The sequence below is a fragment of the Parasteatoda tepidariorum genome, chromosome 6 (genome assembly GCF_043381705.1).
Source record: "Parasteatoda tepidariorum isolate YZ-2023 chromosome 6, CAS_Ptep_4.0, whole genome shotgun sequence".
NCBI classification, from domain to species: domain Eukaryota; kingdom Metazoa; phylum Arthropoda; class Arachnida; order Araneae; family Theridiidae; genus Parasteatoda; species Parasteatoda tepidariorum.
Window position 1 is genome coordinate 25,060,350 of NC_092209.1, and position 15,004 is coordinate 25,075,353.

The 15,004-nt window shown below is 27.2% G+C and overlaps 1 protein-coding gene across 1 annotated transcript in view; it reads left to right on the forward strand.

Annotated features, from left to right (window-relative positions):
• The window catches only part of LOC107444190 (branched-chain alpha-ketoacid dehydrogenase kinase), a 22,311-nt gene extending 9,077 nt beyond the window's left edge, over positions 1–13,234 (forward strand). The window contains exons 6-11 of the mRNA XM_016058275.3: positions 717–827; positions 2,424–2,497; positions 2,800–2,928; positions 3,016–3,108; positions 7,307–7,471; positions 10,890–13,234. Coding sequence (XP_015913761.2) covers positions 717–827; positions 2,424–2,497; positions 2,800–2,928; positions 3,016–3,108; positions 7,307–7,471; positions 10,890–11,034 — 717 coding nt within the window. The 3' untranslated portion in view covers positions 11,035–13,234. The remainder of the gene's footprint in view (positions 1–716; positions 828–2,423; positions 2,498–2,799; positions 2,929–3,015; positions 3,109–7,306; positions 7,472–10,889) is intronic.
• The last annotated feature ends 1,770 nt before the right edge of the window (positions 13,235–15,004 follow it).

Here is a 15,004-nt window from a genome sequence, read left to right on the forward strand (position 1 = left end):
ATTCTTGATAAATATTATGTATTTTATGAAATAAAAATTCAGAATCATCTTAGTGTTGAGGAGTAAATGAGCAAAGATTGAAAGAGAAGAGGAAAAGTGTAGTTGTTTTATTGTCTTTGAGGAAAAGAAATAGGAATAGGTTGTGGTTAATTTTCGATAGCATCTTAGACTAGAGCAGTAATATAAGGATAAATCTAAAGCAACATTATGTTATCTTCATGTTATTGTTATGGGAAACATATTTTTTGCAGAACTAGTTTGATGATATGCATCTTGGCTACCACTTAATCTGTTTTATTGACACAAACTGAAGGGAAAAAATCTATAATGTGATTCGATAACAAACTTGGTGATCTGTATTTTGCCATAGTTTGTCTTGTTCTTACATAATTTCTCTTGTTGCATGCATTTTCTCCACTTAATATAATTCTAATTAATTATGGAACATGTCTAATTTATTGTAATCGATTCAAAAGATACAGAATTGGTTCAGAAAAATTCCCTTTGACCGTTTTTTTTTCTTCTTTCAGATCAAGCGGAATAAACATATATTTTTTTCAGATCAAGGGAAATATATTTTTTTTTGCCGAGTTTACAATTTTATTTGGAGAGATGGCAAATGCTTAGTGCGGGTCCTGATTTGATATGTAAACTCATTAAATAGCTTAAGAGTGTCATGAAAATGATTATTTTAAAAATCTTTTTTATTTTCTTAGAATGAGGAATTAGTGAGAAATTTTCTAGACCGGACTCTGACATCCCGCCTTGGTCTAAGGATGCTTGCTGAACATCATTTGGGTCTTCATAATGAAAATGATCATGGACATGTAATTATTTCTTTTATTATTATTTAAATTATTAATTTTTATAATTAGTAGTTATTTCTTTTTCATAAGGTTTACCTTATAATTTTTATTGAATTATTCTATTAACATATTTATACTTGGAATATCTTGATAGAATTTTAATTAAATTATACTAATTAAACAGCAAAAATTAACAAATTTTTTAAATGTCTCTAAATTGCTGTTGCCCAAGTTCAAATTATTTATTTTCATGAATTGTTTTTTGATCTAGTTTATGATTTCACAAAATTATCTGATATTACATGTGCTTTTATTATACATTTTAGTTTCTTTAAAGCATTATTTACCTAACTCACTGAAAATGTTTTTTCTTCCAAAAAAAAAAAACCCTTTACATTTGTTTCACAGTTGAAACACACATTGAAATTAATGAGCATCTGGACGACTTAGTGCAAACTACTTCTTCTCTGTGTTTTCACTTATTTACAAAGGAAAACTAATAGGTATTGCGAGACAATTTGATTGTGAAACATTCCTGATGAAATGTTTCACAATCATCAGGAATGTCGAAGTTAAAAGATATTTGTTAAGAGTAACGCAAAAGCTATTGCTGTAATCTAATACACAATTCTCTTCAGTTTAATTAGCTATAATATGTCCCTTGTTATTAATTTCACTAACACTTCACAATCTAAAACTTATTTAAATATATATATATGTATATATATATATATATACACAGGTTTTCNTATATATATATATATTAAAAGGAAACTATTATACTTACAATTCTGAAATATTTCAAAACCAATTCCAATTTTATTCTCATTGCATTAAATCTTCCTCCCTACACATGCTTGCAAAAGTTAAAAAAATTATATGTAAACTGAATAGTTCACACATGTACAAATCATATTCTTGGTATACAGTGAATATCGCTACTTAGAGTGTTATGTGAAAACTTTGTAAACAATTTATATTTTCTGTAGAAAACAAAAGTATTGCCTAAAAGAATATTCACTAAAAGATACATTTAATAGAAATAAAAAGTGCATGTAATTACAAACTTATTTATTGAATGCAACTTAAGATAAAAATGCAATAATTATGAAAATTGCAGAGAAAAAGTATAAAATAAATAATTCCAAGTTGCAACAATGTCAAGCTGCTCAACACGTTTGTCATGTAGCATAATGCTGACTTCTGTGTGTATATTTCTCTATAGTATCATATATCTAAAGTTATAATATTTAGCGCCTGGCAAAATGAATGATTTATCATTCAGTGTTCCATCGGATGGGGGAGTATCTTGGATGATCCGACCGATACCCCACGTTTGCTTACCCAGATAAGTTTCACAATTTTCTTCCTTTTCGTATTTGCAGTAACGTCAAAAGCAGGACTTGTACTAATTTTAATCCTCAAGAAATTACTGGCAATTAGGCTAATGTAGCTTGTCAAACAACAAATATTATTTATACGATTTCTTGTAAGTTTTGTAACATGAAATAAATATAAATTAATAACTTAAATAATATAAGTTAATTAAGACATCAATTGATAATTTTTAATTTATCATCATTACTTATTGCTTTATATATTTATTGTTTATTTTAGGGCAATTTTGTAGGGATAATTAATGTTTCCATGAAGTTAAAGGATGTTATTGAGAAATGGGCTGACTTTGTGAGGTGAGTAAATTATTTTAATGTTCCCTGAACAGGGTTATCATAGCTTATTAAACTCATAAGTAATAAAATTCATATAACTTAGCTAATATTTTTTTTATATTGTTCTTTGTCTGTATTTCTTAATTATTCAATCATTCATTGACAAATTCCATTTATTTATTTTTCCTCATTTTTTTAATTATGAAAGCTCTTAGTGATTAGGTTTTCATTTTTGTAGAAATTTTTTATATTATAATGTAAGGGATGCTTTAGTTTATCACAACATTTATAGTTAATTTTAAATGTGATATTTTTCTCTCCAGGCAAGTAACCATGCACAAATATGGGAAATCTCCAGCTATAAAATTAAATGGCCACATCAATGCTGTATTTCCCTACATCCAAGCCCCCCTTGATTACATCATCCCAGAGCTTTTAAAGAATGCAGTTCGGTAAGTATTTCTCTTGATTTTAGTTCTTAAAATGATAATGTATTATCAGGTTTATTACAAGAATAATAATGATAAATTTGATTTTAGAGCCACAATTGAAAGCCACCTTGACACATCTGAAGAGAGCTTACCACCTGTTACCATAACCATAGCTAACAATGATGTTGATTTCATTATCAGGTAATGTTGTGCATTTGAATTTTTTTGTTAAGAACATTGCTCTCGTATTTTTAATTTGTTATTGTCTTTTGTGAAAATATATCTACAGTCAATTCGCTATAACTCGAATATTACTATAACTAAATTTTTTTATGAGGTCCCGACCCTTTTATCTTCAATTCCATGTTAATTATTCTTGATTACTCGAATTTTACTCCTTTAACTCGATTTTTTTTGGATCTTTTAAAGCAAGAAAAAAAACCTAGGAGCTGATATCTTGCCCCTTCCTTTGCAACACACACACAATGTCTTTCGCACTCTTCATGGAGAAGCTAAAGCTGTCCCTCTTGAAGTATGTGAACAGTGGTTAAATGAAACGTTACCAAATTTACTTCAAGGATACAGTTAAAATGATGTTTTCAATATTGATGAAATGGGTTTATTTTTTAAATGTCTTCCAAATAAGACTATGATGTTTAAGGATGAAAACTGCTCAGGGGGTAAAATGAGCAAGGAACGTTTGACTGTCCTAGTTGGAGGAAATGCGTCTGGGACAGAGAAATTGCCCTTACTTGTTATCGGAAAATACCGAAATCCCCGATGTTTCAAGAATGTAAAAACGTATCCTTTGGATTACAAGTCTAACAAAAAGTTTTGGATGACATCAGTTTTATTTGAAGACTATGTAAGAAAATTGGATCGGAAATTCTTCGCTAAAAAAAGAAAAGTGATACTCTTTATGGATAAATGCACAGCGCATAGTGATCTACCTAATTTGAAAGCAGTAAACTTGCAGTTTCTCCCGCCAAACACAACAGCAAAGTTGCAGCCGATGGACCAGGGTATCATAAAGTGCTTCAAACAGTCTTATCGTAAATGGCTTGTCAGAAAAATGATCTTAAATATTGTAAGCATTTAGAAGATTTGTAATTAATAAGCATTAATTAAATTGAACCAAAATTAATTATTAATTAAATCCAAAACCGAAACTAACGGTAAGTCGAACTTCCGATATGTCGAAGTTTTTCGTCAGTCCTATCAGATTCGAGTTATCGCGAATTCACTGTATTATGTTGAAAATTATTTTTTTAAAATAGATTTTGGTAAAATATTTTGTACAATGTGCTTAAATAGACTATGAAACTCATACACCTATATATTTTTTGTTTATTAATCTATTTTAATGTAAATTTAATTTGTAGATAAACTTTTATAATGGTCTCTGTATTTTAAGTCAAAAAATTGTTGAAGATATACATCTCATCAAAAGACCTTTACGTTTAGGTTTGAGATGATATAAAATAAAAATTGAGCTGATAAACTAATAAATATAAAATGGAAGAAGTGAATTTAAAGTTTTGAGTTAAGAGAAATTATGTTTTGTGCATGTAATAAAGTAATGAAAAGAAACTAACTTAAGAAAATGCTACCATTGATTTTTAAAAAAATAATTTTTAACATTTTAAATTTCAGTGTGTTAAAATTGCTTGAAACATACTTAAAATGATTAAAGAGATGTTGAGAATTCATTTTAATATTTTTTGATAAATTAATTTTGCTTTAATAACATAAATTTTATGTACTGCGATGCAATTTTAATAGTTTGAAAATCTAACTTTAAATTGGCTAATTAATTATGGAAATTTTAATTTATGAATTTATGCATAAAGATCTACTTCCTTCAAATAAATATGCATTTTTCAATATCATTCAAGCAATTTGTATTTCAGACTGACAAAATAAAGCAATTACTTAGAATCTGAAAAAAATGTTTTATGTCTGGAGATCATTCGGAAGCATGAATCCCTTAATTGTCTCTTTTCTTTTAAGCATTTTATTAAAAACAATATTTAAGCAATTGAGTACCTTTAGTTTTTTTCGTGTGTATATTATTTATTTACCTAAATATGATCTCATTCTTAAATAAACAATTTTTAATAAATAAATTTTTATTGCATAATTTAATAATAAAAAAAAAACCCCATCAAATTGAATAATTTGACCCCCTTATTTACACAAGAATAGTTTTGTCTTTAGATAACATCAAAGTTGAACATCATAAATGATGCATAATTTGGTATTATAAAATAGATTATTTAAAAGATTTTTTAATGCTGCATCAGATTGTTATATAAGAAATAAAGTTATGAAATTTTCATATCTTCACTTTTCATCTTTGTGTTTTCATTATCCTACAACTTGACTGCAGAGTTTTGTCTAAGCTTTTAAGAAACTAAAGAATAATATCATTTTCATTTAATCTCTTAAATTATTTGTATGTTGCAAATTTGTGAACAGGGTAACAATTCTTTCACCTATTTAGTAGGGATTCAGCAGAGCTACTGCTGGATCAGGAAAAACGTTCATCTTTTATTTTTCTTGTCTATGATGTCATATACATGATGTCATGTATGACATTGTACAGAGAAGAGACAGCTTGCTTCTGTCCATTTATATAACCATTTAGACATAGAAGTTTGCTTTTTCGAAAAGCTGAAAGTTAAAGTTTATGATTTGAAAAGAAAACTATTAATTCTACATCGTTTGCATCTCAGAAACTTATATTTTCTTTTCTTATTTTAAAAAATAACTACAGTACAGAACCCGTTATCCGGAAATCAGAAAACCGGAAAACCAAAAAACCGGAACGAAATTCAATAAATTTTCCTGCCATTTAAAAAAAAATTTTTTTTACACATAAGATCTTAGGATATTTCTTTCTTTTTGGAAAGAAGTTTACCTTACTATCATTTTGGAAATAATCATTAGTGTATTACTTCGTTTTTTCTTCTTTTTAAGATTATTTCCAAATATTATTTTTTTTAGTTGGGTTTAACAATAAAAAAACGGCTTTTTGTAGCGATTCAGAAAACCGGAAAAATCAGTTATCTGGATAATCGGTTCCCTACTGTACTTTAAAAACAAAACCTGAAAGTTTTTTTATTGTGTGGATTATCACATTAAATCTATATAAATTGGTTTCAGTGTGTGCAAATTTCTTACATTTTGAAAAATTTCGCTTTGCCGGGAGATTGTATTGTTTGCAATGATCTTTCATTCTTCATCACTTGTATTCTTATCTTGTTTCCTCTCAAATTAGTATTCTTTTAAACTAATCATAACCAGATATTCCCTTCTCCTCCTTTTTGTACAAAATACCTTTCCTCGTAATCGCATTTTAAGCGTTGGTAAAATACTAAGGCAATTGAATTTACAATAATTAATTAAATGCAACTTACTTTGCTCATAAAAGGAACCCTGTAAGTTGTGGAAAAATACCTCAGATAGGGAACTTTATTGATGTACTAAAGAATTGTTTTTGTTAAAAATTTAGTTAATTCAAAAGACTAAACTAAACTCAGTGGTGCGACAGCCCACAGAGGGCAAAGGCCTACTGTGCCCATCTCAGTTTTCCTGACCTTGGGCTCTGGGGTGCAGGAGTAGACGTTCTGGTTAGGTGGTCAGCCGAACGTGAAACCCCTAGTGTTTAGTTCCTAAACATGCTTGTTGCTCATTTATCGACCCACTGAAGAGATGAAAGGCTGAGTCAAGCTTGCCTGGCCTGAGGATAGAACCTAGGACCTATGGCTCAGGAGTGCGAAGAGCTACCACTCTGCCACCGGGTATCAATTCAAAAGACTAAAGGCTCCTATTGTTTATATACTGTTTGTAATTAAATTAAATAAAAATTTAAAGTATGTCAAATAAAAAATTTACAAGACTTCAATATTTTATTGATAATACGGAAGATTGCCATACCACAAAGATTACTGTCCATAAATTTTTATTGCATTGCATTGTATGTCATATTTAAATTTAAAATGCATTTGAAGTAAGCAGAAATATATTTTGTGAATGAGGTCTTTGAATCTGTTTGGATGCAGTTTTTATGACAATGTTATTTGTTATGCCTGGGATATTTTTGTGAATTCAATTTCATTGAATATTTTTTTACTCAAGTTAAATTAAAAAAGTTTTATAAAATAAGATGCATTCATTTCTATACTTATAGCAATTAATCTTATTTATTTATTTCAATTCTACATTAAGTATGGTTTCTTTAGAAATCTTTTTTAAGGAAAGCTTGACTTGTTTGTTGCTGATAACTTTCTTTTTAATAATTTTAATATTTGATAACAGCAGTTTGAGATAGCTGTTTCTGTACTTTTCAATTATTTTGTTTATCTCAATAATTAATATTTGACCTTCTACGTTTCAGAATCTCAGATAGGGGATGTGGCATCCCTCATCATCTCTTACCCCACATAATGGAATATCACTTCACGACTGCAGGTGACAGTACAGATCACAGGCTTGATGGTGGTTTGTTTGGTCAAATAATGATGGAGCCAACTGATGGCCCAGCTTCAGGGCCTATGCATGGGTAAGACTTGACTCCATCATAAACCTAGTTTTATTTATATTTGTCTAACAAATTTTAATGAAGATTTAAGACTTTTACATCAATACTACTTTCAGAAGTTTGACTTTTTTCTACCCACCATATTACCAATTGCGGGTTATGGCTGTCTAGAACAACTTATACTATCTCAATCTATCAAATAGAAGCACTTCCCATTTATTAACTTATTTCCTACTCAGCCACTTTTCCACATCATCTAGTATGTGGTCTACCTCTCTTCCTTTTCCCATCTGGCTTGTTTTTTTTTTTTTAAGAAAAAATAAAATTATAATAAATAATAAATTGAAAGACCTTCAGTTACTAATCTTGAATATCAATATGTGCTTGTGAAATCCTATCAAGAGGTATCAATAATCATTAGAAAATTTTAGTAAAAGTAGACACAGTCTACCGTCCTGATTTTTGATGAAAATTGTAACTTTTTCAATCTTTTGAAATCTTCCTGGTAAATTTGTCATTATTTTTGAAATTTTTATTCTTCTTTTTCAATTTTTTTAAATAAAACTTTAAAGTGTCTGAATTGAAAGTAATCACATTTATTCTGTTTGCTTTTTTGAGGGAACCACATTTTTTCCTCAATGTTTTTACAATAAGTAAAATTTCATAATTTCATGTCCTTAAAAAGTATAATTATTCAATGTAATTTTAAATGTTTAATTCAACAAAATCTATTAGTAATATAGAGGATTAATGTTCTACTAGGTTATAAGTATTTTCTGATGAATATTATTTTTGTTGTAACTCTTAAATCTTTCTTAAATATTATTTTGTATTAACTCTTAAAATCTTTCTGTCAATCAAAGAATATAATTTCAAAAATTATATTCTTTGATTAAAAAATCATTTCACCAGAAATAATTTTTTTGTAGTTATGTATTGTTAATATAATTCCCTGTAATATTTATAACGTTTTGTAGTTTTTTTCAAGCTCTGTGATTTTTATTTTTCTAATTTAGTTAGTATAAAATATTTCCTCATTTTGTATTTAATCCATACGAGAATATTTTTTACGGTTATAGTTCCACTGTCTAATCTAGCATAAATAGTGGCTATTTTAAATAACGAGACAAATATCCTTCCAGCCCCCTTTAAATGCAATAAGAATGTTAGAAAAATTAAACTCATAATGATATCCTTCATTGCAAGAAGTTGTAAATCTCTCAGTATGTTACAAGTTTTTAAAATTGAAGCAAAATAAGTAAAATAAAATATAGATAAGAGAAAGGTTTTCACTTCATATTAATGTTAAAAGAGAAATTTTTTCCTTCAGAAATTGATTCATATTGTTGTCTAATTTATAATAAGTAGTAAGACTCTCAGGATATTACTAATTTCCCAAAGTTAAGCAATTAAATAAGGTAAATAAAATACGAATTAGTTGAAAAGTTTCAGTTACAAAGTTAGGGTTTGTTTATGAAAAGGTGCTGTCTATATTTTATATCTTTTTTTTATTTATATAACACTGTTATTTTTTCCTTCACTTTGTTCTTTTTCCTAATGTTTCTGTTCCAGAAATGCTTTCTGGCATTTAGTTCAATCATTTTGAGTATGTAATACTACAGATTTCATCTCAAATTAGTGCCATATTCTCTTGTGCTATTAATCTCAGCATCCAATTAATCAAATCACTCAATCTATCTTCATTTTAAGCTTTTAAGTATCAGGAGCCTGACTTTCAAAGAAATCAATAAATCAGCATATTTTTGTTTTATTGTATAGCAATTAACATTGTTTTTTATTTTGCAATTTTTGCTTGGAAATTAAATTTATACAAAAAAATTTTAAAATTTTACTTTTTAATTTTCATGCAAGGTGGACAACAGATGTGCCTGATATACATCAACATGCGGAAAATTTGTCACTGTCGTGTGAAATTTTTTAGCACTACTCATTTCTTTTTTAAAAAAAACTTTTGAAATTATGATGTTATATGCATACATATATCACACTTTTTTAAATGATAACATCAAGTATCTAATTTGATTATGATGTGTTTCAGTGATAACATATAATGAGTGATTCTATTCAATTAATACCCTTTATTTTTGTACTATTATAAAATTGTAAAAGGAGTAGTGCAAGAAAGCAAGATTTTTTAAGTGTTGAAGAAGTGAATTAAAAAGTGATTCTGATGAAAAAAACTTATACTATCAGTGTTTTCATCATAGAAAAAAAATGGGTGAGAATTTCTCACCCTTTCTCAAAAACAGGGTGAGATTTCAGAAAGTTAAGTGAGATTTCTAAAAACTAAAAAAATACAAATAGAATTCTTTTATTATAATACATTTTTAACGTCTATTTTTTAAAGCATTGAATATTTTTGCTGCATCATCATAGAAGATTTTGCCTTTACTACGTATTTGTCCATCTTAAAAAATTTGCATAAAAAATTTTAACGTCTTACATGAAAAAACATTTCCTACGTTAAACACGTGGTTGCAGAGAAATGTGTTCTGAAAGGGGTTCCGTGGTTCGGGAACATTATAACCTAAAAGCANAATATCCTTCCAGCCCCCTTTAAATGCAATAAGAATGTTAGAAAAATTAAACTCATAATGATATCCTTCATTGCAAGAAGTTGTAAATCTCTCAGTATATTACAAGTTTTTAAAATTGAAGCAAAATAAGTAAAATAAAATATAGATAAGAGAAAGGTTTTATTTATCAAAAATATACTTCATATTAATGCTAAAAGAGAAATTTTTTCCTTCAGAAATTGATTCATATTGTTGTCTAATTTATAATAAGCTGTAAGACTCTCAGGATATTACTAATTTCCCAAAGTTAAGCAATTAAATAAGGCAAGTAAAATATGAATTAGTGGAAAAGTGGATATTCTGAGTGAATCTTTCTGTTGCAAAAAAAAATCGAGCATAAATGGAAACTAAATGAACTAAAAATTTGTTTTTTATGTCCATAAAACTTCTAATCTGTAAGAAATCTTAGCTGATATTTATTGGCTTTTCTATACATATATATATCAATATGGTTTTTTAAAAAAAAAAAAACTTTTAAAAGTGGTTTTCGAAAAGAAAAAAAAAAGAATTCGAGAAATTAGATAGTGATGAAAATGTTGAAACTAGTTACGAGAGTTAATTAATTGCTTGTGAAATGTTTTTTAATTAACATTTTGTGTTCACAGAAAGTTTTTCATTTTCAAATAAAACAAAAATGTTTTCAGAAATAATTTTGCAATTTTTTTCTTAAATGCATTTGTTTACTGTATCATCAAAACATGCAGTTAGAATATTGTGCAATTTTATGTTATATTTGTATAAAAAATTTCAAGGAAAAAAAAACGTATTCATATGTCAAATTTTCTATATTTTTTTTCCAATTATGATCAGTAACTGAAACTGTTTATTATTATTTTTTTTAGATTTGGTTTTGGACTGCCAACTTCCCGGGCTTATGCTGAATATTTGGGCGGGTCTCTAGGCCTACAAACAATGCAAGGCATCGGTACAGATGCGTATTTAAGACTACGTCATATTGACGGAAAATATGAAAGCTTTCGTATTTAACTCTCCAATATGTGATAATTGAAAGTTTAGGATTTGTGTTCTAAAGGAAACATACTAAATAAATCTCTTTTTGCTCTGCTTCTGTTCTCAGTTATGAATGTTTTATAATCTTCTTGTGTCTTTGTATTTTTTTAGCTGCTTTATTAATTTAAAAACTTTCATGTATTAATTTAGTTCTGTGTGTTAGTTATACATTAAAAAAGAAAATACCAGAGATGCACAACCTACTGTCCGCAGACTTAAATGTCTCAAAAAACATTTTGACTTCTTGTCTTAAATTTTAATAAAAATGTAAAAGAAAAAAGTTATTATTATTTGCTAGTAAGTAGTTCAGTCTTTCTCATATAGTCAGATTGTTACGGCTTTACATTTCTTTCATTCTCAGAATTTCAACTTTATATTTCTTATGTTTGCTCTCAACATATATGTTCTAGTTTTTATGATGAACTCTCTAAAAACGGTTGTGCATTTCTGGATTACGCATTTCTGTGTTTGCTTAATGTGTAGTGTAAGTTCATATATTATTTGGCTTTTATTCAACTTACCAGTGTTAGATTTACTGTTAATCTATCATGTTAAGTAAATTTTATTTTTTACTCCAAAATTTTTGTGAGGATGCTGATTTATTTTTTATGCATATGCTTTATTTTGTATTACAAATGTAATTTTATATGCTTTTTATGGTGACCAGACTATACTAAATTGTTTAATGTTTCCTAATTATTAGTGCCTGATGTGTTATGTTAGATGTATCAGAGGTGCCAACTATTTCAATTGATCTGTAATTATCAGATCTCCTATTTAAGATTATTGTCTTGTGGTTGAGTCATAGAAATTAGTTTTTGAGAATTTCCTTAATAACTTTTAATTCATGTTAACTATCAAGAATAATGAAGTTTTGTTCTTTGCAACTAATCTAGGATAATTTTTTCAACTCCTTAAACTATTCTAAATATAATGTATGGAAACAAAATTATTTTAATAGAAACAGGAAATAAATATTTTTTTCAAGGAACATAAACTAGGATCTGAAATGCTGTGAGCAATATTTTTTAGTGATACAAATGCAGGATGATAAAAAGGCAATAAGGAATAGTTTTCATTTAACGAAGAGCTAGAACCAAATTATCTATAAGTCTTATTAATTTATAATGAAATCTAAATTTCAGTGTTATAACTTCTAATTTTTAATCTAGTACTTCTATCTAGGTATTACTTTAAAAAAAAAAAATGGTTAATTCATGCAAAATTTTGTTGATATTATATACCTATATAGAAATAAGTAGTATATATACCTTAAAATTACTCTGATTTGAATTTCATAAACTCTTAATTGCATATATTTTCTGTTTTATTGTACTTCTTATTATGGATAGCTAATTCAGAAAGCTAGCACTATGTTTCTAATGTTAGTTGTGTTCAAATTTTTTTTTTTATGTTGAGAAATTGTGTGTATTTTATACATGTGCTTTATATTATGCCTTATTTTGTGTTTGCTATAAATGAATCTCTATAATAAATTATTGAAATATGAATTTCAAAGTGGCATTTCGTTGTGTAATTTGTTTTTGTTTCCTATTGAACATAAGTCTTTGATTTGTATGGTGTTTAAAGTTTGTAGGGAATGTTTTGTGTTTTTTAGTTGTAATTCATCCACAGTGGTTAAAAAAAATGTTAAATCCAATTTTCTCTTTTTTTAACTAAACAAGATTACTTATTGAAAGTGCCTATGTGAAAAACTAAAGTTTTCTGAGATTGTTTTATTTTTTTTACTGTTTTGTATTCAAATTATTTTTCGTTTTATATTAGAATCCTTTTTTTAATGAAAAATGTATGATCTTAACTCAACTTTTATATAAAATACTACTTTTTGAAATCAATAGAAAAAGTATTCATTCTTAATTCATTTTGATATAAGTTATTTTAATCGAGCGTTAATACTGTAATATTCTTGTTACTATGGTAGCATATAAATTGGTAAATGCAGGTGAACTTTCTTTGTTTTTTTAAATAAATATTTGTATGTTCAGCATATTTTTGATAATGTTATGATTCTACAATGTGAGATTATTTTCAAATAAACTTTTTTCTACTGATATTAAATTTTGACTTCAGATTATAATGATATTGCACTTTTTTTATATATGCTATAGTTTTGTAATTTTGACCATAAAGCTGACAAATAAAAGTGTAATTTGCATTTCTTTTACTTCATTTAGTTGTATTAAATTATTGTTGTCATAAATTAGTTACAATAGGTTTAACTTGTTGAAAAGTTAAACACAAGTTGTATGATTGAATTTGCCTTTTCTTTATAATCTTATTTCAAAAATACACTTTAATTTTTTTTGGACTTATTGTTTTATTTCATTTAAAGCAGCCTTATAATTTTTGAAATTGTGCACTTTGCTGGCTTAATAGTAATAAAACTCATATTTATTAGTAGTGAATCAAAAAATTTTATTTTTAAAATTCTGTGGCAAATAAAGCTTCCTATAAGGCAAAATTTTAAAAATAAGTGCACATTCTTTTTCAACCTTTTATTTAAGATTTTTGTGATTTGTTATGAACTGAATTTTGATAACAATCATTTGATGTCAAAACATTTACTTCAACTTGTAAACATCAACTTCTATGACAGTTTTAAAAATTATGTTCTACTATACTTTATGTAAAACAATGCAAGAAGATGTAGGTTTTTAATCTCTTAAGCTCTCTGAAATTGTTTTACTTTCTAATTATTGCTTCTAAATTTTCACGTATTTAGCAATAACGTATTAAATAACTTAAAAATTAATGCACATATTAAATTATAGTTATAAATTATTTAAATATTTTAGATAACAAATTTTCCATGTATCAACTAACATTACAAATATTCAATCTAAACATCAATTATTGAACCAAACAGCAATTTAGAGTTGATCCTTTGTGGTTCTAATTTAAAAATATTTATCTCCAAAAAAAATTTAAAAAAAAAAAATTCATTTTTTCTTATTTACGAAAATTATCCTTAATTCTTTATTTTTTAAAAGTGGAGAGTTATGATACAGGTGAAACCCAAGAGTCTTGTAGCAAGTATTGATACAAATGATGTCTGTGTGTATATATTATTAGAGAAATGCAGAAATGTAACTAAAATATTTGGTTTATTTGAAAAATATATTGGAAAACAAATTGCTTGTAGAATATATTTTAAATTTTTCTGCTATAGGCCGCAAATGATAACAGTTATTAAAATTATTGCTCAATAATACTGTAGTAATACCGAATTGTATGGTAGTATTGAGTCTCATTTGAGCGGGTAAAAAATGACACGTTATAGTTACCACATTTAAGATATTTTTGCAATTATTTAAAAAGATGGCAAAGTTTCCTTTCTTTTACAAATCAACTACTGATAGCAGTGAAGACTGGCTTCATACCAGGGTTGGAATTTCTTCCAGTATAAACCTTTTTCAGAACATAGGAAAAACACTAGGCAAAAAAATACACTCGATTTATATTTTAAAACTTGAAATAGAGTACATTAAAGAGTATGTGTGACGTGGACCTTGGAAATACCTGTATTTATATTAAGCATAGTCGAAAGTGCTTCTATGAATATTACAACCATTTAACTGTCCTTTAAAAATGTTCCAAGGGAAAATTCTTAAGATTGTTTTGAAACTGATTATAGCGTCAAAATGTTAGACGGAATCCTCGTAAAGACAAGAAGAAAAAAAAATATCGCAATACTAAATGGATTGTTTGTAAATACAAAAAAGTGACTTTATCTTCTAAACCTGTGTGATCATTGATTGCTTCGTTTTTATATACTACTTTTCGTGTATGTCATGTTGGAAGTTAGCAATCGAAATGGTGACCACTTTCCGACTGACTGTTAACACGTTGAATGTCATGGGGGTGACCGGCACTGAGTTTGTTCGTAGCGCCACGGGGGTGACCGGTGAGGCCAAGATTATTAGAA